This window comes from Megalops cyprinoides, chromosome 21 (assembly GCF_013368585.1).
Source record: "Megalops cyprinoides isolate fMegCyp1 chromosome 21, fMegCyp1.pri, whole genome shotgun sequence".
NCBI classification, from domain to species: domain Eukaryota; kingdom Metazoa; phylum Chordata; class Actinopteri; order Elopiformes; family Megalopidae; genus Megalops; species Megalops cyprinoides.
This window is the reverse complement of record NC_050603.1, coordinates 3,879,234-3,906,607: the sequence shown is the minus strand read 5'-3', so window position 1 is coordinate 3,906,607 and position 27,374 is coordinate 3,879,234. Positions and strand designations below refer to the sequence as shown.

Here is a 27,374-nt window from a genome sequence, read left to right as displayed (position 1 = left end):
GTTTTTATTGTCATTGAACCTTAAAATCTACCATTAATTTGTAAATTACATCTAAATTATATGCAATTTAAAGTAATGTAATTACATGCTAAAATGACAATAATGACAATCACGTCCATCTTAATTACGGTATAAAAAAAAAGAATACGCTCTGAGGGGATAGGCAAATCTCTGCTTTTGTAGTAAATACAGTGAGTAGAAATGTTGCCTACATTATGGATAGATTAAAGGACCGTTGCCACTGACTAAAGGAAATGTTTAAAAGTATAAATCACATCCTAAGTAAACCATTGTCACCTCATCGGCTGATTCCTTAAATGAAGGACTAAAATACGCCACTGTCGCGTCCCTGCAGAAATAACAGAGGCGTCGTAATGAATACCAGTGTTAATTAGCCCAGACCGTTTTATAGCGGAGTGGGGCGGAGTCGACGGTTTGTTTACCCCCGAATCGGAAGCGGTTCCGTGTTTACACGGCTTTGAACTTGGCAGATGCGAGTTAATAATGCTCAATCTTTAAACAAAGGGAGCGGACGCTCCTCAGCGGCGAGATATTAGTGTTTGAACTACGTCGCTTAGAAAAAAAAAGCGCCCGGCGGCAGAAAAGAGGCGAGAGAGTTTAACTCCCATTAGCGAGACAAAGGCGCAGCCCCAGGGCAGCGCGTTTCACGCCGCCCCGCGATTTCACTCGTCCCGGGTCCTCTGTGTCTTTCCCCCCACGGCTCGCATTCAGCCATTGTTTGCTCCGGGCCTCCAGTCGCTGTAATGGAGATAATGGGGCGCGAGAGAAAAAGGAGAGGAATTCTCGAGGCGCATATGCATTTGTAATCCCGCACAAAGGCCTGTATTACATTTTCCAGGGGAGGATGAAAAGAAAGAAAGTTTCAATAAAGCTTTTCTTTTGCTTTTTTTTGTCCTTTTTTTTGGTTACCGAAATTCAAATTATAATGAGCCAAAGGCTGCCATAATGCGCGCCGTCCGTCAAAGAATAGGACCGGTTATCTCTGGGATAAAGAGATGACTCATTCTGAGCAAAAACTTTGAACATTGATTCAATTTTTTTTTTTCTGTAAGCGCATCTTTCAGAGGGGGCTCCAGGAATGGCTAGTGAACGTGAGTATACATGTGTATGTAAATAGGATGCAGGCTTACTCTCTGTTCTGTTAGGCTTTCAGCTATTCCAATCACAATGCATAGTATTCTGGTAGGGAAAATGTATTTTCTCACAACCAGTACTTTTCCCACAAAAATTAACTGTTCTATAAAAAGTCCTGCCTTGCCCATTTCTCTAATGCATTTGCCCCAGCAGCACTTTATAGTCTTGTAAAATCAGCATCTCTCAGCCATACCCTGAATACTGAACCACTGTAGACTGAACCAAGCGCTCAGTGCACTGAGAGTGAATCTTTAGGTGTTTCTGATTCATCTGTGTAGCCTTCACTTCCAGAGGTAGAGAGGGGTAAGGCTGGACGGCTCTCAAATTTAGGATTCTGGTCCTAGCTCCTGGGCCAGAGTTTGCAGCCCCCCCCCATAGGCCCACAAGACAGAGAAAAAGGGAAGGGGGGGCAGGGAGTGCAATCAATGAAGGGATTTGCTAATGTTTGCCTTATCCTGGGCGCTGCGGCCGTCCCTGCGCGTTCTCTGGGGGGTTAGAGCTATAGGGGCCGCAACGGGCTGTGAAGTTCACGGACAGCCTGCAGGGGGTGGGGGGCCAGTCGGACAATAGCCCAGGAGGGAGTTCGGAGTTGGTGGGGGTTGGGGGGGGGGGGGGGGGCTAGGTGGCCGGCCGCAAGCTGTCCTCCGCCCCTATCTCCTCCTCCAATCCTCTCATGACCCCTGAGGGTCATTGCCGGAGGGGTGGGCGGGCGGGGTCGAAGGGTGCTGGGTGGGCTGGGGGGTCCTGCTGTTCTGGTCAGCCCCCCCCCCCCCCCAAACTTCTCTCCCAGATTGGGGGAGGTGAATTCATCCGCAAACTTGAACACTCAATCACACCCCGGACCACAGAGGTCGTCCAGCGCTTGATTAGCATAGCGGGGAAGGGAGACAGTCCTGACCCCAGCGCGGTAGGAATAGAGGATGCGTCTGTCCAGGCCGGAGCAGCTTGGAGGCCTGATTTAATCAAGTCGGTCTCACTTTGTCCCCCTCTCAAGTTAAGGCCGGTCACACAAATGAAAACTGTTATACCAGCGGTATTGACTGGCCTTATTGCACCTGCTGGTGGTGGGGGTTGAGATTCCTCTCTCTGAAGCCTAGAAATCTATGTTAGATGCTGCACTGGGACTCCAAAGGACTCAATCAAGAGGAGAATGTGTATTTCACATTTCAGCTGTGTCTCAGTTTGTATTGTTGCTTGGATCATTTGCATAGCTTGCTCTCAGCTGAGAACTGTCTCATTGTGGAACTGTACACATCCTGTCCCCGTACTGTCGCTGTACCTACTGTATGCACTTTTGTAAGTCGCTTTGGATAAAAGCGTCTGCTAAATAAATAAATGTAAATGTAAAATAGCTCTTATTTAATGTTTGCAGAACTGACCAGCAGTTCAGATGGTGTTCCCAGGACTGAACAGGCAGTTTTGCTGTGGTTGTACAGCAGTAAGATACTACTGTGAATGGCTTCAGGAAATTCCTAGCTGTGTAAATTGGTGATATGTAGCCCTTAACCTACCCAGCATAAGGGCTTTTGCCAAAAAAAAATATCAATGAGTATTTCTGAAAGAATGTGCTTTTGAAGGACATGTCTCAAATATACGGACATAAACATCCTATCCCTGCTAGATGTGGAGGTGGTCAGTAGGCCATAGAGCTTGAAGCATTCAGATCAAAGCATTATACCCTGTAGGTTCAGAAGAAAGACAGGAGTCATTAAGCATTGGCTAGCCTAGCGATCACTTCCATGGATGACTGGGTGTTTGGCTATATTTTGGGGCCTTCAGCTGTCTGAGGCCAGCACTTGATATTATTTATTTGGTTAGAAAACCGCCCTGAGTAAACACTAGGCAACTAGTCCTGGGCAAGATTTTACATGTTATGCAGTCAGATGTATCTGAAGCCATTGGTTTAAGGGTGCAGGGGCACTGCCCCTTCCAAGGGATTTGAACCCGCAACATTCTGGTGACAAGTCCAGCTCCTGCACCCGCTGTGTCCCAGTCCCCGGATCTGAGGCTTTGCCGCGCATCCCTCTGTCCCTGCCGCACCATTTCTCCAACGCACAACCGCCGAGGCTCCGGCGTGGGTCACGTGACCCAGTCCCCCCCCCGGGGGGAATAGAATAGCATTAACACTTCGCAAAGGGCCACGGCCTGGCCCGCAACAGCTGAGTCAAAGACCATCCATCATCTGCTGGATGCAAAACCCCCATACAACTGCTACAGAGTCTCTAATTAGGAGTGATCAGGCCTTGCTGGAGCTGTGTCATGATTCGAGCAGAAGCATGTTAAAGCCGGGAGAGCGGGAGAGGGAGGGGCACGTAGAGTGAGCTCTCTTCCACAGACAGTCTGTCCAGCAGCTGAGTTTGTCTTTCTTTTTAGGAATCACAGAGGCTAAAGGAGAGTTTTTTTGTTGTTGAGGGGTGCATAAAAGTAGTACTGGAATTAAACTGAATCACATCAGTGAGGAACCAGCACTATGACACCTCTAGAACACAAAAGTGGAAAATAGTACTCCGTAAATCAAGACACGAGGCTTGTTTGTTTTGCATTTGTGCTTACATGTGCATTCAGGTCAAACCTGCCATCAAAAAAATGGCGCAGATCTGAATTTATGGTGTGGATCTTTTACATTAAGTGTTCATTATGTAGGTACTTAGGCTGTAAATCTAATTTCAGACCGCTGTATTTCTTTATAAAAAAATCAGACATGGGTGGGGTGTAGTGGTCTCTTCAAATTTGTTGGTACAGTAGGGAGATAATTGCCGTTGACTACAGAGGGTGGGTTTGGAGATGGAGGGGAGAGAGGCTAATTTGGCAGACAAAAAGACAACCTGAAGCAGAACGTGCCACACAGTGTGTGTTGGAAAGGAGCCAGCTTTTGGAGATTAGGGCTCTGCCTGGGCATGGCGTTTGTGGATGTGATGGGAGGGGTTGTAGGTTTTAGAGGCAGTAATGGAGTAGCCACAGAAATCAGAGGAGAGTCAGAGGATAGTTTTTGGCTCTACGCCTTTAACATACAGCACGGTCAAGGGGCAATCATGGCTGTGGTGCTGGCGTTTGGGGGTCAGGCTGTCTGTCAGGTTTTTTAGGTGTTTGGAGGGGGTGGGTCCTCAGAACGGCAGATGCGGCGATGGCTAAATTTCACGCCACAGTGCAAGTTCAAGAGCGAATTCTGATTATGCCAGAGTTATTCAGGTTTTTTATTATCTATCTGTTCCCCAGAACAGCTGGGAGGAGGGGAGCTGGACGTTGCGGGGGTCACGGTGGGGAATCAAGGGTCACCCCGAAAAAGCGAAGAGAATGGGTGGGAAGGGCGTGTCAGCGGGGTTGACTTCGAGACGTGACGGGGTTAAGGTCTGAGTGATCTGGTGGCATGGGAAAGTCACCTCCAAGTTTAAGTGAAAGGGGAGCCCAAGTTAGGGGAGGGGGGGTGTTCTATCAGAGGGGGGCAGATGGCTCCCGCAGAGTGCAGAGCAATGGCTGATGGGAGCTTTTTTGTGGGGGGATGGTGCCCTAACCGGACCATTGTCATCCTTCAACCCAACTCAATAGAAGTCCTCCTAACTTGACCCTCAGCCCTCGCTTTGTGTGGTTCTCTTTGGATCAATGACTCCGTGGTATTCCTCCCTATTGTGGAAGGTTCGAGAGATGGAAGGAGGGGGGGGGGGGGCGTAGATCTGGCTCTGAAACAGCTATCAGTCAGGGCGGGGAGAATATCAAGTGCACTTTCACTGCCCTAAAAAAATCATCACTGCCCCACCCCAGCTCAGTTCTTAGCGCCATCCATCCACTTCTCGCCCCCTCCTGTGCTGTTGTTCCCCCTTTATTCTGCGCTGTCCCCCCAAGAATGAAGCTATCACCGGCAAACGCAGCCACTTCATTGGGCCTGGCCAAGCTTACTTCTCAACACTTTGTAGGAGACGAGGACGGACTTAGCTTAGCGGCTGTTGGCTACTATGTTGCAGGCCAGTGATCTGGGAACTAATCACAGCTCTTCCAGTGCAGTTGGCGTCTCTGTCCTTGTGTCTAATGAGCATGAATGATCTTCAGTATTAATTAAGACTTTATTAAGTTTAACTCTCCAGTGAAACAGTTAAAAATAAAGGTACATGCTATTAAATGTCCTTTATTTCCCCATCATCATAACTGCATTACATGCAATAAAGATAAATATTGTAAAAAAAAAAAGTTATAGTAATCCAGATAATAAGAGATGAAATCATAACGTGCTCTTCTCTTGGAAGATTTATTTAGACACCAGAATACTTTTAAGAGTATTTCCATTCATCTGCATAACTCACACTATATGTCTGATTACGAAGTATGTATTTGTCTTATAAATGTGTACTTGGATTGTTGGAATCCTGCACCAGAGGTTCCAAGTGCAATTGCAAAGTTCCAGGACAGCAGCAGCCTTCAGCTCGCATAGGTGTCAAGGGCTGGGTTTGAGTTATACGGTTTCATGTTAACCATTGCAAAAAAAAGTGCCCAGCTGTCAATAGTAACACCCCTCAGTCTACCATTAAAAACCAGAGGTCCCTCTGTAATTGATGCTGCTCGTTAACCTATTAATTACCAGGTGGGAAGTATTTTATAGTAATGACATGACAGTGGGTGATGCCTGTTAGACGCTGTACAATGTTCTTCCTCAGCTCAGTAACGGACAATAATTAACAGGAAAAAAACTTATATTGATTATGTCAGTGTGGTCTGAGATGGGGCCATCGGTAATCATTAAGAGAGCCTCTCTGTAGCTGTTCCCAATTATCACAGGGATTAACAGAAGGAAGTCCTCCATGCCAATGTTGGCCTGTATGCTCCAGTAACCTTACATCTCACCTTGAATCCTGCTGTGAAAGAAAGGCGCTTCAGAGCCTCTGACTGGCTTAGCTGGAACCTGTGCTGTTGGTGATTGGTGTGCAAGGGCATTGTGGGTAACAGCCTATGGCATATTGTGCTAATCTTCTGTAGCCAGGTGTAGCTTTTGACAGAGAGTATCAAACTGGTGTTGGGTTTTGTAGCGGTCAGAAGAGCACGATGGCAATTTCAGCTGGGAAATATTGTTTCATTTTTAAATTTATAACTTCCAGCATGTTTATAACAAAAGGAACCTTTTTTGGGCAAAGGTCAGTTTGACAAAATGTTTGTTGAATGAGGAATGTCTGTGATGCAGTCACTCTTGTTGTCTCCTTCATGTCAGATATTTTAATTGGTCTTTATCTTAATTATCATCATCATCACTGTTCTTATATACCTTTATGCGATGCCTGGGCCACACCACACTCGCCACCAATCTCCTCTTCCGTGGCAGATGTGGGCGGAGCCTCGGAGCTGGCATTCGTGCTGGAGCCCTCTGATGTCATCGCCGTGCGGGACCGTCCCCTGATGCTGGACTGCCAGGTGGAAGGCGAGGGCCCGATTTCGGTCACGTGGCGCAAGAACGGGGTGCCGGTGGCCACCGGGCAGAGGGCGGCCGTGCTGGCCAACGGGACCCTCCTGATCAGAAACTTCCAGAAACGGAAAGAGAACAACGAAACGGACGCCGGGGAGTACGACTGTGCGGCGCAGAACCGGTTCGGCATGCTGGTCAGCCGCAAGGCCCGCGTCCAGCTGGCGTGTGAGTGACCGGGGGGCTCTGATGCATGCTGGGTGACTCTCAATCAATCAATCAATCAATCAATCAAGAGTTTTATTTGTTATGGCTCATTTTTACAGTCAAGAGTGTTACAGTGTTGTGCAAAGCTTCATTCCTTCTCTGGGCTTTGACTTTGAGGGATCCTCTCCCAGAGTGGCCCCCATTTTTACATACTGCTTTTTTTGGGGATGTCTACATTACATGACGTTACTGGCATTTAGCAGTTAAGTACCTAGTACCTCGCAGTGCCCCAGTGGGGAATCGAACCGGCAGCCTTTCAGTTACGAGTCCTGTTCCTCGTAGCCACTACGCTACACTGTCACCCCATAATCACCAGTGGGTGCGCAGTGTATCTAGGGAAAAGTGTGCTGTAAGGGCTCCTTCACGAAATTTAGGGTCTCAGGAACATGAGACTGCCATTTTACCCTTCTGTCTGGTGCCTGGTCCACTGCCCCAGCAGTTAAGGGGTTAATAGGCCAGCAAGGAGAGACACTGTTAACTAGTTGCCCTAGATAAGAGGGTTTGATAAACAGATGGATAATATTGTTTCTTCAAGACACACGTACCAAACAGCAAGTGATAGTTCTAATGTCAGACCACAGAAAGTCCTAAGCTGATTTCATAGGCCATTACATATATCACCTCATATTCACCCAAATTGCATTATACAACATGTATGCCCAACATAATCTATCTATACATGTGTATATGTAACTATTCGTCTTTACACACACACACACACACACACAATACCTATTTCTGTAAATAAAGATTTCAAGTTATGATCATAAGGTTCCACTTTCAGATATCCACTTCAGGTTAAATTTGCCAAAAATCTGATGCTCCCCAGTGAGTGACCTTTCCTTGCCCAGCTCCCCCTGACCCCTCCCTTCAGACCAATAAAAACCAGAGGGGTTGTGGGTAATTTGGCAGAATTATGGATGTCACAAGGTGCTGCTCCCTCTAGGCAAGAGGTTACCATGGCAATGCACTCTCATTTAAAGCTACCCCCCTCCACCCCCCACCAAATCCCAAAACCTTATTGATCAGGAGAGGGGCCAGGTTATTTGGGCTTGTCCATTTGGCCAATCTAAATACCCCTATCAGGCCCTCTTTGTCTCAGGAGAAGGGAATACACTTTTTTCCCCTCATTGATTTTGGAAGTGCAATATAAAACCCTGATTAAAGTATCTTTAATGAATGCCATGATGCACTCCTCTTTGTCTGATACATTTGGTCCATCAATCAACTGCAAAAAGTATCCTTAGGAAACAGAGATGTGATTTTTCACGGCAGGGGACGTAGTCTCTAATTGAAGGGCTCTTGACAGATTGAATTTAATTCCTGCCAGAAACAGAAGCAGTTCTATTATCCGGTCAATGGCGGAGATTAGCATCTCCCAGGAAGTTGTGTATGTGTGGGTGAAATGAGATGAAGGTGCTGCAGGCTGTGGTGGTTCTGTCTCTCATGTGTCTCTCTTTCTCTCTCTCTCCCTCGCTCTCCCAGCTCTCCCCAAGTTCCACACGCACCCCGAGTCCATGTCTGTGGATGAGGGGGGTGTGGCTCGCTTCCAGTGCCAGTTGAACGGAATCCCGGAGGCCATCATCACCTGGGAGAGGGACAGGACACCTCTGAACAGCCAGGACACCAGGTAAATAAACACACAGACAGATGCACACAGACACTTACGCATACACACCCTTACAAACCCATACACTTATACATACATACAAATGGGTGCACACACACAGAAACACACATATGCGTATGACCGTGCACACACACACACACACGCACACACACACACACACACACACACACACACACACTTGCGTTCACACGCAAATACACAAGCACACACAAATATACGCACATATATGTGCATAAATACATGCACAGCACACACACACTAGTCCACCCCTGTACATATTCTCTGTGTCTCTGTGTGGTCATTCTGCTCTGACCAGTGCAGCTATGATCTTGGGAGCACACTCTCTATGAGGGCACAGCCACACTGTGACTCTCTCCCTCACCCTCTCTCTCTGTCTCTATCCCCTTCTTCCTCTCTGTCCCTCCATCGCTCTCTCTTTGTCTCTCTCTGTCTCTCACCCTCTTTCTCTCCCTCTCCCTCCCTCTTTTTCCCCCTCTCTCTCTGCAGGTACACCCTACTTCCTGCCGGCATCCTGCAGATCACAGGTGTGAAGCGGATAGACGCCGGAGTGTACCGCTGCGTGGCCACCAACATCGCCAACGTCCGCTTCAGCCACGAGGCCCAGCTCAATGTCACCGGTGAGTGGAACCGTGGTCCTGTCCCAGCTGAAGCTGGAGACCCACAGCATATAATTATACAAGCTGTACTTTAAATAACCTGTGTATCACAGCAGGAAATAGAGCTCAAAGCAGGCAGAAGGGTAGATGTTGATTAACTGCTCCTGACTGGTGGTGAGAGTGAGGCTTCATGGACCCTATGTGCCATGCGCTGTCTCTCGCTGATTTATTGTAAACCAATCAGAATCCTTCACCTCTACAGCAAACTACTATGATTTATTCATATCAGTGAATCTCTGATTACAGGCTCCACCCATTTTGGGATTCACAAAGCCTCACTGTCCCATTTCTTTTCATGACTACTTCTAATATTTAGACAGTTAATGATTGATAAATATGGAGTAGATATTGTCATACCATCTGATGAAAATAAATGCCAAATATACTTTCATCACTTGCATTATACTGCATACTGCATGTTTATTAGATCATAAATTGTGTGCCTAATTCCTAGCGATTACACTTCACAAATGTATGAACACATGAAAACTAAGGTGAGAAATCTTTGATATAATAATTACTCCTCAGCTGACCCTGCTGTGTCTCTCTCCTCTCAGGCGGGGCCCCACGGATCTTCAAGGAGCCGGTCATCCTGTCGGGCCCCCAGAACCTGACCATCACGGTCCACCAGACGGCCATCCTCGAGTGCATCGCCACGGGAAACCCCCGGCCCATCGTGTCCTGGAGCCGCCTGGGTAAAGCCCTGCTACCCAATCCCTGCTCCCCAAAGCCCTGCTACCCAATCCCTGCTCCCCAAAGCCCCGCTACCCAATCACTGCTCCCCAATGTCACCTCACCATCCAGCTGCTGCCCACCTCCTGCTGCTGACAGGGCAGAGAAGGCCCAGCCTGCAAACATAAGAATGCAACAGCCAGAGAGCACAGAACACAAGAATAAGGCCTAAATACACAGGAATAGAACAGGCCAGTTCGAAAACCCACAGACTGTGGGCTGAGTATTGTATTGTACAGATTATGTGTTAGGCACTGCGTAGTGCTGTAGCCTTACTGTTAGGCAGCACTGGGGACAGTGAAAGCACATTTCGGGTATTTCTCAGCACACTGGTTCTCATGAGCGTGGAGGCTTTCAGCTGCACTGTTGTATTAAGTGGGAAATTGAATGGAGGCCGTATCTATGTAGAGGAACACCAGGCTGTGTTTTGCCATGACATTTAGATAATGACTCATTTGTGCGCTCTCAGTAACCCCATGCAGTTCAGTTAGTAATCCGACCACCAAACGGAAGATCTTACTCCGCTGCAAAAACACAGCTGATGTTGCAGTGGGTGCGCGACACAACTGAATGAGGGTAAAATCTGTCCGGTGGGTTCTGGCTGCGTTACGCCCCAGCTCTGACGCCCCTACCGTGTGTGTGTCTGTGTTGCAGACGGGCGATCCATCGGCGTGGAGGGCATCCAGGTCCTGGGGACGGGCAACCTGATGATTTCGGACGTGTCCCTGCAGCACTCTGGGGTGTACGTGTGCGCCGCCAACCGCCCCGGGACCAGGATGAGGCGTACCGCACTGGGCAGGCTGGTGGTGCAAGGTGAGTGTGCCTGTCTCTGGTGTCTTGACCTGTCAGCCCCTATCCCAGTGTCCTCTCATCTTCTGGTCCAAAGTCCAGTTTTGCTGAGAGGCAAAAAAACAGGATTTTCAGGGTAGTCCTCTGCATTTCAGCTAGTAACACCCGCAATATTAACTGATCAAAAGGCACCAATGCTCAGACACTTAATAGTGAGCCCTTGAACTTGCCTCTTGGCACTTCTCTGGCGTTTGGGCCTGTGTGGTCCTCTCCCAGCATTCTTTGTGTTGCCAGTGATGGCAATCGCCCAGGTCCAGCCTTGCTGAGTGGCACTAAACAGGGTTTTTTTCAGGGTTGCCCTCCATGTTTGAGCTGATATCATTTGCAAGACCAACTGATCAAAAGGCACCTGGGCTCAGACACCTAATAATAGAGTTGTCTTGCTATTATCATTCAGAAGATGATACAACTGAAGTTTGTGTGTCAGATAGGAGTTATTAAAATTGATTTTTAATATGCTCTCTGTAAGAAAAAAAAACCTCTTGAAGTACTTGATTGTTTAACCCAAGAGAAATGGTTTATCTGAATGAACCAAGGATGCACTCAGCAGTTGGCCATCCCACATGCATCCCCTCACTGCATCCAAATTAACATTTGCTCTGTAGGTTTAAACTGGCAATGAACTTTTCTAGATTTCCCTTTTGAGGGCTGGAAAGGTGTGAATTTGGATAGGCTTGTAATTTGGTTGACTGTCAATCTTGGTTTTGGTCGACTACAACCCCCCCCCCCCCCAACACACATCCACTATGATGGGGGCAGTGTCACATCCTGGCCTGAGAGTGTTGTTGCCCCTTCTCTGACGATGCATGACACAGACAGATGCACATGGCCGCCGGGGGGAGGGAGGGGGGTGGGGAGGTAATGAGCATTGGGGGGGGGGGGGGTGGAGATTTTGGGGCCGGGGAACCCACATTAACCTGTATTGGATTTGGCCGTGACTTACGGGAGGGAGGGGTGGGAGGCGAGGCCCACCCCCCTCTCACCTCTGCCCTCTCCTCCGGAGCCACGGTCCCTTGCGTCGTTTGGCACAAGACTCCGTCTCCCATTTTATAATTAAGCATTGATGCGGGGCTCCAGCTGGGCCGGGATAATGGACTCCAGTCCTCCATCCTGCTGATCCTCCATGACAGTGTCTATCTATCACACAGGACCTGTCCATACCTTTATTTCCCTCCTGTTTGGGTGTGTTACCATTAAACCTAATTGGCTATCCTGCCCTGCTCACGGTCACACACGAGGAACACAGTATGATCATAAAGAGAAGATGTAAAACTCATAGACAAAACACATCCTCTCTCAGCCTGCTTGGAGGGCTGCAACTTTAATAATCTATTGATATATCTGTGCGTTCATCTAGACAATATGTGTATGTCTGCATCTACAGTTCTATCTAAATACCATCCAATAATTATATTTTGCATGTAATAATTATATTTTGCATGTAGCTTCATAGCTCCTGCGTCCACCCCATGGTTGTTGTTTTCACCCGATCAATCAATATTTCTCTCTATCAGTCTTCCTCAAATGGATTGGCTTAACACCCGAAAGGAGAGGGGGGAAGGTGGTGTTTTAATGTATTCATTAATTTATTGATTGATTTTAGAAAGGGAACAAAGAACTTGACCACTGGTGTCCTCTAAAATCTGTCATTGTAGCCTCAAGCTCTCCCCTGTGCCCTGTCCAAAGTGCATCCTAACCCCAATAGGCCAACTGCCAAAAAGTGGCTTTGGGTCCCCCATGCCAGCTTTCTGTAATAGGTAACACATACAGTTCATATATCAACAGAGAAACTTTTTTTAACTAAAAACTAAAATAATTTTAAAAATGGCAGCTGTTTGTCCATCTGACTGAACAGATGGGTATCTGTCTGTTTGCAATATAACTGTCTCTTCTTCAGAATAATTTGTACAGCCATCTCAATTTAAAACGCACACGATTTGATGGTTTTTTCGCGCAAGAGAACCTTAATATTGCACAAATACGTGATCCTCACAGTGCTCATTACAACACACAGTGAAAACGGGAACAAACGACTGAATGATATAAAGTTGAAACCCAATCCCAGTTTTAATGATATATCTGAGGTGAGTCATGGTAAAATGTAGTGTCTCAGAGAGGATGGTCGTCTGTGCAGAGAGTGAACACTCCCTGACTTCCTGCTATGTCAGGCATCATAATAGAGCGCTGACATGGTCTGTGCTTCTGTAGTCCTGCCTTTGTCTATGTATAAATGCCTATTTCTAATGCATGTCAGCATAATCTGGAAGTTCAGCCACTCATATTGTCTTCTAAGTGGTCTTCTAAGTGATCTGATATGAATATATACCCACACACATATATAATACACACATACATATGGAGCTATATACTGTTCATATACCTTCCACAAGATCAAATGCAGTATGTGTACTGCTCCTGGTGTTAGGGTGAGTGCAGCCGGGGTCATGGTTATGGGTCTCCTCAGATCAGGTGGTGTGTGGGGGTGTCTGGGAGCAGTTGGGAGAGCTGCCCTTTCACACAACCCAGAACTTGCACTCTGCACACCCAACCCACTGCTTCCCAGTGGCCTTGAACCCTCCTGTCAGTGTTTCTGGGGGGACTCTGAATGGTGTGGCGCTGGCCAGCCTGCGTGCGCAGCGGCCAGGACAGATGCCGGTCCGGGGGTGGACAATGAGGCGGCCATCTGAGCAGGCGAAGAGGGAGGGGCCAGGGAGGTGGACGAGGAGCAGGGAGGGGGGGAGAGTGAAGGATCACCTCTCACCTCTGACCCCTGACCTTTCCTCAGTAGGCCCCCAAAAACAGAGGTGGATGGGGGAAGGAGGAGGGGGGCTGGGTTGTGATGACGGGTCTAGGAAGGAGGCGGGGCTGAGTTTGGGTGTGAAGATGGATGGGTCCCAGCGGAGTGGGGTGACAGTCCCCCCCCTTCCCTCGTCACCGGGGCCCTCTGGAGGCAGTTGTTTTCGTCACAGCTGGTGGTCGGTGGTAGGGGGACAGAAGAACAGCAGAGTTCAGGGGGACAGGGCGACAGAGAGAGAGAGATACAAAGAAGGACGGACCATTGTGTTTTTTTTAACTGCGTTTTCTGAAAGGAATCTCTCCATATTCACCCCTTCCTGCGGTTATTTGGGGGGGGTTGATTTTCATATGAAAAATGCAGAGGGGAATGAATCAGGTTTTTAGATGCAGATTTTTGCAGCATCTGTTGGTCATGGGATAGGCCCTCTTACCAAAGAGGAACATATGTTAAAATATGAAAAAAACATATTAGAATATGTGTCATTGTTGAAACTGTTAACATACTTGAAACTGCTAAAACATGAAAGTAACTACACTTCTGTATACACAATTTAGTGGAAATTTCCAAATAATATATATTCATTCTACAACATATGCACATCATTATAGACAATAGAGATATAAATATGTACAGAATACGTAGAGAATAAATGTATTGCTATATGAGGAATAAACTCGGAATTAAACTTAGCAATAGGTCTTCCTCTTTAAAGAGAGAACACCTGATATTGATGTCTGATATTCCAGAGATATGGAGAGACTAAGATAGATAGATAGATACATAGATAGACATAGATAGACAGACTGAAAATGTTCTATTTCCTAATTTCGTTCTTTGTCTAAAATAGTAATGAAATGCCTCAGCCAGTATTTATCACACCAAAGTGTGATAAACCCTCTTTCTCAGCTTCCGAGAGCAGAACTGCAACTGAACAACTTTGATCACAGCCACCATGACTGCAGTTAGTACTGTCCATCCTCATGTAGGAGCCAGCAGGAGAGGGTGGCACTGAATGGCAGTGACCTCACAAACAAACAGAAATTTGGACCAATTGGATGCCTCAGGCAGACGGATGGAATGACTCTGCACAAGCAGAAAGTTCTTTCAGAGACAGAAAAACAAAACACTGAGATGTTTCTCCTTTCATTTAAAACCAACCCCCCCCCCCCCCCCCCCCCCCCCACACGCACACACACGCACACACACACACACACACACCACCTTTGCCTGCTCACCACTCTCTCCCTAAGTAAATGATTTTGCCGAAGTTCAAGTGTGAAGAGCTCTTGAGGAGTGTAGAGTGTCTGTGATAGGGTAGATTAATTACAGACCCCCCCTCCGAATCACCCTGTGTACTTCAGATCTCTATTCAGGGACTGTGTGGTGGCCCTAGAACCGCTCCCTTTCAGGCGTTCAATGGCTCTCTCTCTCTGTCCCCAGTGTACGATCCCCAAACCTCCATCACCAGCCCAGACTCACTGCAGAGCTGGGCTTTAGACACATGCTAGTAAACACTGATAACAGTAACCTTCCAGTGACCTAACATGGCTAAAAACAGATCCAAGTGTTTTATGACAGTATGGATTATTTTATACTAATGACATACAGCAATAAAACTTAATTTTTAGTACTATAAATAATGGAGGAGGGCCTTTTCATGTCAAGAATTTTCAGGGTATATAATAGTTTTTACAAACCCAACACAAACCCAACACTCTCTCACAGGAGTCCCTGTGCTTTTGGGAGATCTGCTTAAGCAGTAGGCCCCAATCACTTAAACTGGACCTGCCAGACTGGTGTTCAGGCACGGTGAGTTTAGAACACAGGAATATTAATTTGCTTGTTATTTATTGGCATCTTTGCTAAAACTGTGGATTTCCAGAAATATGTAGACATTTCAACATCTAATCTAATTTCTGTGGATACAAACAAAATGTAGAAACACAGATAAGATGTTGGAAGATATGGGCTGTTTAGAAATAAGCCATTTCTTCCAGTTCATCACATTATGCAGAAATATCAGTTAGCTGGTCATTTCTAATGTGATCAGAAGTATAAACAATCAATACACCTATAATTTCTGCTCAACATAAACAGGAATAATAACACTATGATCAGGAAATTCTAAAAGTTCACCTTACGATAAACACAAACACACAATGAGACTAACAAGACAAAAAAATCTTCTTAAAATATGGCCCCCTTTTCGGATTTTATGGAGCCAGAAAATCTATATTTTTTCCTTAATGAAAGAAATTGGGGCCCACTGGGATGAAAGCAGGCAGGAATAAAATCCATCCCTCCATTGATTAATGGCCCCTATTGAAATAGGTCCCCCATGACCCTTGACCCCCTCTGGTGCCCCCCTCGCCTGTCCCCATCCCCCTTATTCTGGGACCATCTTCCCAGGGCCTGAGAGCAGACTCTTTTTTAAGGGGGGGGGGGGGGGGGCTGGAGGGTGTCAAGAGATCAATCAGATGCAAGGGGCCAGGACACCAGGTTCTGTCTCTATGCAAATGCATTGTCTTCAAGTTCAGCTGGTCACTGGGCGTAGCGGCAAAGCCACATCTGCCCCAGGGACACCTGGGTGAGGGCGGCTGAGGGGAGGAAGGTCTGAGGTCATAACTCCCAGCTTTGTGAGGGATTTGGGTTGGAGTGAATTTGGATTTGTTTGAGCTCTAGGAGGGATCTCAGAGACATTCTGGTGTCTGTCTATCAGTTTGTTTGGATATCTGTGTGAAGATCTTCTTTTTACCATTTTCAGAAGTGTAATGGAACACACACACACACACACACACACACACACACACACACACACGCACACACACAGACTGTAAGCCTATCATGGAAACTGCCAATTCACCATTTTAATTACAGTCTGTCTCCTGTACGGCTTCCTCCCAGTCAATGTCACTCTAAACAACCCTGCTGTGAACCCTCCTATATGTTGTCCTCTAGTGGACAGTTTAGGGATTGCAGCATGCAACATAGAATCATGTCCAGAAGGTTTTCTGTCATGATGGATATTCCTTTTCTTTCTTCTTTGCTCTCCTTTCTTTTTGTCTGTCCTGTTGTTTCTCTTATCATCCACAACTTTACTTTTTAAAATGATCTCACACCCCTGTTTATCTTCAAATGTGCCTCCGTAATCTTGTGCGCTGATCTCCTGTTCTCTTTCCCTATAATCCTGCCCTGCTCCAGCCTTTTCCCCTCTCCCTCTATCTCCACTCATCCTCTCCCCTCTCTGTCCCCAGCTCCCCCGGAATTCCTCCAGTGGCCGCAGTCTGTCTCCAAGCCAGCAGGGGGCAGTGCTGTGTTCACCTGTGTGGCTCAGGGTGTTCCGGAGCCTCATCTGATCTGGCTCAAGAATGGCAAGGTCCTAACCCCAGGGGACAATGTCAAGCTCACCAACAACAACAGGTGGGCTTACCTGGACTGCTTTTAGTGTTTCTCTGGCCTGAGGCAAAACGAATTCTGAATGAGACACCTGGCTTAAGAGAGACAGGATGTTAGATTTTTAGGGGGGAAATTCCGTGCTTAGTGGTGTATTTTGCTGAGTTTGGAGAAAGAAAAAAGACCTTTGAATGGTAAATAAATAAATACATACATACACCAATACATCCTTATTATACAGACATTGTTTTAAATTGATAAATGCTAAGATTACAAAACCAGCAGCTTTCTTCTAGAATTCCTTGTATTGAATCTTGTAACCAAACTTCAGCAAACTCACTACAACTGGCCTCCTTTCACTATCAGAACCTGAAAAATCCACTTTAGGGAAAAGATATTTGAGAATATGAGAGTGTAGGTCAACTACAAGACCTCAGTGCCAGTTAGACCTCAAACCATTGTAAGAAATAAACACATAAACTTGCTACAAGTACAGCAACACAAAATTTCAAGGGTAAATGCAAAATGTAATTAAAGATTATAGACAGCAAGACCCCTCTGATCATCATTGCTTCTGGGGCAATTTCCATTCCTGCATGTTCAATAAATCAACAGCTTGTGTGGTGATATAATATAATATATAATATAATATAAACCTGAAATATGCAACATTTGCTAATGCTCTGTAAGTCGTTGTATTTGTATTTCTCGTCCACCATACATATGGTCCTTAATGTCACTAAATATAGCTGTCATTGTTTGCGTTGAGAATAAAATGAATATTATTTATTGTAAGTTAGCATAACCTCTAGAACTAAGATCAAGGTTTGTCATTATTTAGACTTGCAGTAGCCAATCTACAGCTAGGGTCCCACACAGCCCTTGGCCCGCAATCCGTGTCAGATTCGCAATGTTGCACCAATGCGCTCAGGCGTAATTCCTACCATCAGCCACAAGATGGCAGTGTTGACCAAAAATTCACATAACGCCTGCTTTCACAGCAGCAATTCTATGAACAGCTACCGTGCGCTTAATTACACATCTGCACTCCGCCATCGAGCTGATGTTAAAATTAATAGTCTGTCTGGATATTGTGGCAAAACAATATTCAGACAGACGATAGATTTCAAAGTTTAATTGAAGGACTTAGACAAAAGCTAGCAGCAGTTGGTTGCCATACATCAATCACACACTTACTTTCACTCCAGCTTTCATGTTTGACCTGATTCTTCATATCTCTTCTCATTGATCTTCATGCGGCATCAGTTAGTCTTGAAATGTCACTCGTATTTATTGGATGATGAAATTCTGATGCGTTTAAACTCCACCCCCAGCACCCTTGCTGTGACACGCATCACCTCTGAGGACGAGGCCATATACCAGTGTATCGCGGAGAACAGCGCCGGGACCAACCAGGCCAGTGCCCGGCTGGCCGTCTCCCTGGCCAAGGACCTGCCCGACGCGCCGCAGGACCTGCGGGCCACGCCCCTCTCCACCACCTCCCTGCAGCTCACCTGGGCGCAGCCCCCTGCCGAAATCACCGACGGCATCATCGGATACGTGCTGCACATCCGCAAGATCGGCGGTGAGGACACCCGACACCCGGGAAAGATTAAATGCTTCTTTCTGAAGATTGAAATAATGAAAATACTGTACATTATTATTATTGTTATTAATAGTAGTAGTAGCAGTAGTAGTATTTCATGGTGGACACCTTTATATGATTACTAATTACATATCTAATTACATTCATGTTAACCAGATATGCTGCTTGATATCTACTAATAAAATTAGTATATATAGAAAACAGATATTCACTACATTATTAAGATTATGTTGCTGAAGAGCGCAATGGTAGCGGCTAACCTGCAAATGCAACCGTAACGCCTTTGTTTTAACCACCAGACCACACAGCCGTGTGCTCCCAGATTAATTTTCAATCTAAGATACTGGATGTCTCATAAACATATAAGGTTCAAAGCATGAATCTTTAGACTACAGTATGGCATGATTCATGGTCTGAATCTTTAATCTAAATTTAGTTTCACACCAATGTATTCAGACACACAACAATGTATTCAGTCGAAGATACTGGCTCTTTCATGAACATGCAAGGTTGAAAACATGAATCTTTAGATTAAGAGACAAAGCATGACCCACGGCACGAATCTTCAATCTAAGCTACACAACAGTGAACCTTTCTGCTAAGACATAAGGCAGCAAATACGCGACGTAGTCCCGTATGATATCTGTTCATTTTGTCCTCACATGACCCTCCCAACACGCCAACGCCGCCGTCTCCTCCCTCACAGAGCCGGACAGCAAAGAGCTGCAGGAGGCCGTCAGCAAGACCACCTTCCAGCACGACTTTGCCACCCTGGAGCCGGCCACCACCTACTCCATCTACCTGAAGGCCTACTCCCCGCTCGGCGCCAGCCAGCAGTCCAACACCGTCATTGCCACAACACTAGGGGGCGGTAAGTCACCGCGTAGGAAACAGGAGAGACGGCTGTGATTGTGGAACGACGATGCGTGCATTACGTCTGTGTCAGCAGCGTCAGGCGCTCGATTCCCAGAGGGCCCTGTGTTCGCTCGTTATTGTCCCGAACAACCCCCCCCCACTTAATTGGTCTAATTATCTTAATAGCCCTGTACATGAGCATTGAGACATTTCCCAAAATGCACTGCAGGAAGAGGCTTCTCAGTGAAGTGCAGTCATCTGTAGTGCTTCATCATTCGTGGAAAAAAAATGTTCAAAGTGTCAGGCAGAATAAATGATTGGCTAATTTAGTCATTAAGAGCAGAGATCAGAACAAAAACCAGCGCATAATATAGGGCTCCCGTCGCCATGTTTGTGAATTGAGAATGTATTGTTCATTAAGCGGTGTTGTGACACTGTCCCATTCCTTGCGAGCTGTGGCTGACTCATCATCTCTCTGCCTTTTTGCACCCTTCTTTCACCTTACCCCTCTGTCATTTTGCCTTTTTCTCTTCTCTTTCTCTCCTCTCTTCTCTTTCTCTGCTGCAACTTTCCATCCATCCTCGTCTGTGTATATCTGCATCCCCTCAACCCCTCTCTCCCCCCATTTTTCCTTCCTTTTTTCATCCTCTATATCTCTATCCCTCTCTCCATTCTACCTCACTTTCCTCCCTCCCCGTTTTCTTTCTTACATCTCCTTTCCTCCTCTCTGTCCTTCCATCTCTCCTCTCCCTCCCTTTCTTCCTTTCTCCTCTCCAACGCTCTCTCTCCTCTCCCTCTCCTTTTCTTCTCTCCCTCCATCCCTCTTCTCTCTCATTCTTTATTTCCTCCTCTCATCGCTCTCTGTCTCTCTTCTCTCACTCTCCTTTTCCTCTCTCCCTCCCTCCCTCCATCCCTCCCCCTCTGTCATCCCTCTCTCCCATGCAGTCCCCGCTGCCCCCAGTTTCTTCACCAAGGTGCTGAACGCCACGGCGGTGCAGGTGTACTGGGAGCTGCCCAGTAAGCCGGGGAAGGTGGAGGGGTTCCGGCTGTCCTACCGCAAGGTCCCGCAGGCCGAATTCCAGCGCCCCTACCTGCTGGCCAGCCACATCAACACCCACACTATCGCCCAGCTCGGTCAGTGCCCCCAGCACCCACCACTGCCCCCTCCCTCACACGCTCCCCACCTCAAAGAGAGCAAAGAGCCAGGGTCACAACTCACGCCTACTCCATGTTTATTTAGGCAAAATGATTCATAATGAGATTAATGATGTTGTGGCTGCCTGATGTATGGTAGTGTATGTTGTATAGTTTCAGGTTAGCACAAGTTGACTTGTGGTAGTGTTTGAATGGTGTTGTGCTCACACTGGACTGGAAGTGTTGTTAGCCTGGTCTGAGACTGATCCTCATAGCTTGAATGGATACTCTTCTGTTCTCTTGTGCTGGGAGTCACTCTGGACAAGAGCATGTGCTAAATGAATGTAATGTAATTTAAAGTAAATTAAGCAGAGAAAGTAAGTCTCTACTATACTATGGTCAATACTGGGGTTTTAGTGTATCTTCAGGTGGAAAGTAAGCCAAACACACCGAACTGAAAATATAAACTTCACATCTTGGTGAAAAGAACAGCTTAAGTCCAGAGGAGGCATCATCTGCACAGCCAGTCCCCATCTCTCTGCCTGGGCTGTGGATCTCCACCATCTCAGCATCCTCGGACAGCCGTTGCCATTGAAAGCAGGGCTTCCTGGGAAATCTGCTGTTATAGAGTCTTTGGTGTGATGTAAGGTCACATAACCCTGCCCACCTGCTGATCACTGGTTGTAGTCCGAGGTGCAGGCAGTGCAGGAGAGGGCTTGATGAGGGTGTTTGAGGGGACAGGGAGGGGCAGATGAGAGAGGAATCGTGAGCTGAAGGACGCGGAGAGCAATCAGGACGAGAGGAGCTGAGATAGAGGGATCTAAACCGTGGCCACTCTCAAACCCTCCAGTTAATAGCTTCCCGTTTGTGGAGTGGTCAAGGAGGACGACATCAAAAACAATGCCCGTGCAGCATTTTAAAACCGTCCTATTAAGATTGAGGTGAATTTTTCAGCATTGGGACTGTTTGAATGTTGAAGTATGCAATGCATTCTGAGAGTCTCTGACCATAGTCGCCTCCCTCCCGCAGAGCCCGGTGCTGTGTATGAGCTCCAGCTGGTGGGCTACAACGGAAACGGCGACAGCAACTGCTCCAAGAGGCTGGTGTCGCTGGCGGAGGACGGGACCAGCGCCAAAACCAGCAGCGGTAAGAGCAGCTCACCTGAACCAGACCGAACTCTGCCCTGCACCCGATAACGCTGTTGTGGAAGCACCGCTGCTGTGTTAAACCTCTGCAGTGCCCTGCAAGAAACCAGATGCACGGCTCCACTCTCCATGTCTTTGCTGGGTTTCATTTACATGTGTGTGCATGTCCATTGAGCTCTGCAGTCCCAAATCTTCCCAAGTCATAAACCACCCAGGAATTTCAGAAAGCTGACACATATGTTCAAATGTATTTGACCGTGAATTCAAATGTTTGATATTGACACAAAAACATCTTTTGTAAAAATATGTACATAAAGAACGTTATGAAATTTCTATGTGAAATGTCAGGCATATAGGCAGGAAAAGCGATAACAGCAGAACATGGAGACAAAACTACGGCGGGGACGAAACAGGCCGAAAACACTGAAACAAACTAGCAACAAAACAGAGACACGCAGGGAAGATATAGGGCTGGGGTGACGAGGAGATGGGATGCAGGTGGGCAGGCAGGCCGGTGAAGGTGATGGGGCAATCAGGCGGGCGGAGACCAGGCGGGGAGCGGGGCGGGGCTGGAACACAAGGAAAACAAGAGCACATGGACAGGGAAAAACAAAACACCACAGCTAAGGGGGCGGAGCCCTGACAGTTACTGTGTGTGTGCACTGGGCTTAGGTCTGTACAAAGCAACGCAATTCGGCACCGTTCAGAGCATCTCATTGTGCATGCTGCTCTGTGGTTTCTATTCAGAAAACCTACCAGCGCTAGCTCCCCAAGGTGCCATTACAGGCAATAAAGGGAGTGAAAAACACTTTTCATACCATAAAATTAGTCCAGTAAAGAGCAAGGGCATATTACCGCCTCTTGAGTAATCAACATTATATCAATGTCTTTTAATGACGCTTATTATTTCGGATGAATTCACATCTGGCTTTGAGTAGAAGGTTGGCTTTATTCAGAAGTCCAGGCTAACAGACTTATCTCATGCCTCGTCTCCTTTCACTAGTGTGAGAATGGATGGGGAGGAGAGTTGCACAGAGAGGCGTCTTTTTTTCACTCCATCACACATAAATCACATGTTTAAGATCCTGGGGTGATCTGCTCCTGTCTGGATGCCTCTGTTTAGTGACTCTGCTCAAAACGCCTCTGCAAGCTCCCTGTGTTCAGCGAGAATGTGTGTCTGTGTGTGTTTTGTCTTAGAGCTTGATTCCTCTCTGTGTGGGTCTGTGTGAGAGGGAGTGTAAGAGTGTGTGAGTGTTTGTGTCTGTGTGCTCAGACTGTGTGTGTGTTTGTGAGTGTGTGTAAATGTCTCAGTGCTCAATCTGTGTGTGTGTGAGTGTGTTTGTGTGTGTGTGTGAGTGTGTGTGTGAGTGTGAGTGTGTGTCTGAGTGTGAGTGTGAGTGTGTGTGAGTGTGTGTGTGTGTGTGTGTGTGTGTGTGTGTGTGAGTGTGTGTGTGTGTGTGTGTTTGTGTGTGTGAGTGTGTGTGAGTGTGAGTGTGTGTTTGTGTGTGTGTGTGAGTGTGAGTGTGTGTGTGTTTGTGAGTGTGTGAGTGTGTGTGAGTGTGAGTGTGTGTTTGTGTGTGTGTGTGAGTGTGAGTGTGTGTGTGTTTGTGAGTGTGTGAGTGTGTGTGTGTGTTTGTGTGTGTGTGTGTGTGTGTGAGTGTGTGTCCATGTCTCAGTGCTCAGTCCTTCTGTGCACCTGTGCTGTTGCAGACGGGGAGAGCCAGTGTAACTGTAGGCAGGAGGGGGATGGCTCCATGGCTGGCATCGTGGTGGGCATCCACATCGCCATGGCCTGCATCATCTTCTGTGTGCTCTTCCTCATGTTCGGATACCGCCGCAGGTACGCGCCAGCAGGGGGAGCCAGTGCACGGCACCCAATGCGCTTTCAGCCCTGTGATCTGTCATTGCACATAGCAGCTTGTACGAATACCTATTCCAATCAAACACACACATCACACCTCCGCAACCTTCAGTGGTCTTCAGCCTGAACAACGGGAGTGTGTGTTTTCAGTATTCTTTAAACCAGGGGTTCCCAAACTCTGCGAGCCTGGGACCCACTGAATACAGGTCTTTGCAACTAACCCCACATGGGCCAATGTAACATAATATAAAGTCTAAAATAGAATACTTAAAAAAAAAAAAAAGTGCCAATGAAAGGATATTGACATTGTATATTGCACATATACATTAGCCAATGGAGTGTTTAGTTGTGTTAGTGTATGCATCAGTGGAGGAGACAGTATGGCTGTTGTTTCTTCTGTTCAGGTACACCTGTAGTCTGACACACCTGTTCCTTCACGTGGTCATGACTGGTTCTGTTTATTTGGGTTCTTGTCCACAGTCTGTTCTGCAGGAAGGGGACCCAGGACAGCTGGGCTGTACCTCAGGGGGAGGAAGCAGGCCACCTGAGCCAGAGGAACGGGATCCCAAAAGAGGGCATGACCCGCCCTGCAGAAGCCATTGAATTAGTGCCTCAGGTACAACCAACACCTTGACATTCACTGACACTAACCCAGGGGGCCCAGGGCCTCTACAGCATGGATATCCTGAATTCTGGTCTACATTTTGGAGTGGTGAGGTACTGAGGTTGTGAATGCGAACTGAACTATTTTGAAGCCTCAGATAATAAGTTATTGGCTCTGAAGCCCCAACTGCTTTTTCATTTTTGCATTCATATGAATACATTTTCCCCAAGACCACTGCAATGAAATATCTGCATAAGGGGCATGACTGTGCAATCTGCAGCTGCAGAGTATCATTTTATCCCAAAAAAAATTACAGAGATGAAGAATTCAGAGCAGTGGCACAAATCTTATATGGGCTGAGATTTTACATTAGAGTTTCCTACCAGAGCAGCTTACATATTTTCCATATTCATTCATCTGTTTATATTGCTGAATAACTTTTCTAGTTCATGGGAGTCTAACTGCCAATCTGGGTAGGAAGCCCCGCTATCTTCCACTATACCACACAGTAGGTGGGTGTGCTTGACTGCCTTGCACTGACAGAATCCTGTGACTGATCGTTGACCTGACTCTGACAGCTGTCTTCTTCTGTCCAACAGCATTGCAACTCCTCTTCTCAGGGAACGGGCGGGCAATGCCAGTCTACTCCAGGGCAGTGCCAAGTCCTGGTCGAGCAGCACCCAACCAGCCTGCCTGGCACAGGCGCTGGCTAACTGGCACATGCCAACATCCCTTACCCCCCATCCCTCCACCCCCCCCCCCCCCCCCCACCCCCCTAACCTCGTGGTCTGCCTCTCAATGGTTTCCCCACTTCACCTGCCCACCCTGACCTCCCTTGCGTCCCTTGGAGCCAGGGGTTTAGCCTCAGGCTCCTTGTTGTCTCAGAAGCTGCTACAGAAGAGAGCGCTGTCTCTCTCTCACTCATATGTAGAAGAGAGCGCTGACTCTCTCTGACTCACATATAAAAGATAGCACTGACTCTCTCTGACTCACACATAGAAGAGAGCACTGACTCATACAGCAAAAAAAACCCTCAGGAGTGCAGGGTTCCAATGTAGGTGCCAGGACCTACACTTTGATTTGTTGAATGTAACCCAGCCAGCCGTTGAAGTGCCCTGCATTTTGCCCGTGCGTGTGGTCGAGGACCAGCTCACTGTCTGCCTTTCCCCTCGGCCCCCCTCCCCCTCTGAAACCAAAGCTGAATGCCTTTATGACCTGTTCACACGAGTCTGTGGCGAGTGTGAATGCTGAACAGTAGCCTTAGGAGACGTTGGCAGGTCCTTGCTTCATGCATGTCCTCTTCCTGATGGGTAAAACACTGTCGGTTATACCTCATCCTGTTCAAAAACAAAGATTGGTGAATATCTACATTGTGGCACCAAGGGTTGTACGGAATACCCTATCTACGTTACTGAGGAAGCCTTCGCTAAAACCAAAATATTTCCCTTGCAATGGCTTCCTTTGGTAAGGAGACACACACTTTTAATGCACTACTGATGCTTTAGCTTGTGCCAAATATATCGCTGTTCCATGGTCTTGTAGCTGCGCAAGAACAGAACCAAGTCAAACCAGTCAAAACACTTCTTGTCTGGACACACCAATGTTTTTACTGCCATATTAGCCTTACCTCTACAATAGAACGTGTGGTACCATGGATATCCTCCGTGGTCTTCTTTAGCCTTGTGGAAAGTCAAACCAGACCTATATGTTTATTTTCACCGCAATAGCCTCGAGGCAGGCCAACGTGGGGAAACCGTAGACGCAACCACCCTCACAACCCCGCCCCCTTCCCCACTCTCTACCCACACTGCCCCCCCAAAGCTGTATACCTCCAAAGATAGCTACCTCAGCCTGACGAGAATGTCCGAGCCATAAAGGTAACCATTTGCCTGTGATGCTGCTGGATAAGCAAGCCTACCTCAACCAAAATCCCCCGTCCTTTTCCCCTCATTTCTCTCTGAGTGCCAATGCCAGTGTCCTGTGCCAGACAGCGCCGCCTGCGTTCAGTGGGTCTGCGTTCAGGGGGTCTGCGGGGAGTACAGCCACTGACAGCAAGGTCCCGGTCGCTGAACTTCACATGTCTACCTCTTGTCCCCCTCTCTCTCTCCCCCTTGATTTGCCTTAGCCAACCCCCCCATCCTCGTCTGACATGAGCACAAGCCTTACCCCATCAGGGCACCAGACATCCTCACGTTCCACAAACGAGGGTGCCCGGGGGTTGGTGTCTGTCTTGTATCCATTAAGCTGCTCATCCGCCCCCCACCACCCAACCCCCTGCGCTGGACGCCAGTCTTTAAAATGCCCGGGTCTGGTTCCAGGAGGTGAGGTCTGTACTGTAAGGAGAGCTTTAACCCCTTCACCTCCGCAGTCCTGGATTAGTGTTGGTGTGGATGGGCGCTGGTGAAAGCAGGCTCGGCTGTGTCGTGTTTGAAAGTGCCGTTTTTTGTCAGTATGCCGTCCAACCCCCCAGCAGTACGCCGATGCTGTCGCCCTGCTGACTCCGCCACTGCCCTCTAGTGGTGTGGAGGACAGACAGCAAATAGCAAGGCTGTACTGAAGCGCACACTCTTGCCTTGCTGTGATTTGTCATGTCGCATCAAACCGATGGAAGAATTCACCACGAAAGAGGCACTTCATGGAAAGTACGGACCTAACAGAACTAGCTCAGAACTTCTGGCGTGTTCCAAAGAAAGTGAGCTTCTGGCGCTTCCATGAAGACCTCTGAAGAAACTAATTTTTGTCTTGCCCTACAGAAAACCACAATGGGATGCTCCTCCTCTGTAGGGCAAACCGGGTGATGTTTTCAATATAAAACAAAGAGTCTCCACACAAGCCAAACATGTGATTGTTCTGGGCTGTGCCGACTGGTTGGCTCTCCATGTGCCTCCTTTGTTGTCATGGGGAACCTGGGATTTTGCTGTGAGTAGATGGCAATGTGTGTGTGTCTCAGGTTTCTGACTGTTGGATGTGTCTGTACTCCCTGACCGCACCGGGCATGGCTCAAGCTTTCATTCTTTCTCGTCAACCTATCCAAAAATTTTGTATGAAAACCAAGCTGAATGATGTCCAAAGATGTAAAAATTTTTGGTTTTCCTTTCCTTTTATCTTCATTACGTTCTTTAAAACAATATTTCTTTAATTAGATTATTGTTTTTGGGATTTCATACAGTTCCTGTTTTAAGGGGTCACCAGTGTGATAAAAAAGAAACTTGGCCAAGAGGTGAAGTGCTTACCATGAACCAAAGCCAAAAAATACAGACCTAATTCTGACCATTAATGGTAAACC

At 47.3% G+C, this 27,374-nt stretch overlaps 1 protein-coding gene across 1 annotated transcript; it reads left to right on the top strand.

The window, feature by feature from the left end:
• The first annotated feature begins 6,342 nt into the window (after positions 1-6,342).
• On the top strand, positions 6,343-24,801 carry LOC118769084 (immunoglobulin superfamily DCC subclass member 3-like). The gene is made up of 13 exons (XM_036516095.1): positions 6,343-6,766; positions 8,291-8,435; positions 8,943-9,073; positions 9,670-9,807; positions 10,499-10,657; positions 16,745-16,910; positions 18,218-18,468; positions 19,196-19,360; positions 20,290-20,478; positions 21,508-21,624; positions 23,334-23,463; positions 23,965-24,100; positions 24,709-24,801. The coding sequence occupies exons 1-13, from the start codon at positions 6,343-6,345 to the stop codon at positions 24,799-24,801; spliced, it is 2,244 nt and encodes a 747-aa protein (XP_036371988.1).
• Positions 24,802-27,374: the final 2,573 nt, after the last annotated feature.

Excerpts from the sequence above, each read along its gene's own strand:
- LOC118769084 (XM_036516095.1), top strand. The coding sequence starts at position 6,343 with ATGTCAGATATTTTAATTGGTCTTTATCTTAATTATCATCATCATCAC. Across the intron at positions 6,767-8,290 it reads GGCCCGCGTCCAGCTGGCGT|CTCTCCCCAAGTTCCACACG; the intron begins GTGAGTGACCGG and ends TCGCTCTCCCAG. Across the intron at positions 18,469-19,195 it reads GCACATCCGCAAGATCGGCG|AGCCGGACAGCAAAGAGCTG; the intron begins GTGAGGACACCC and ends CCTCCCTCACAG.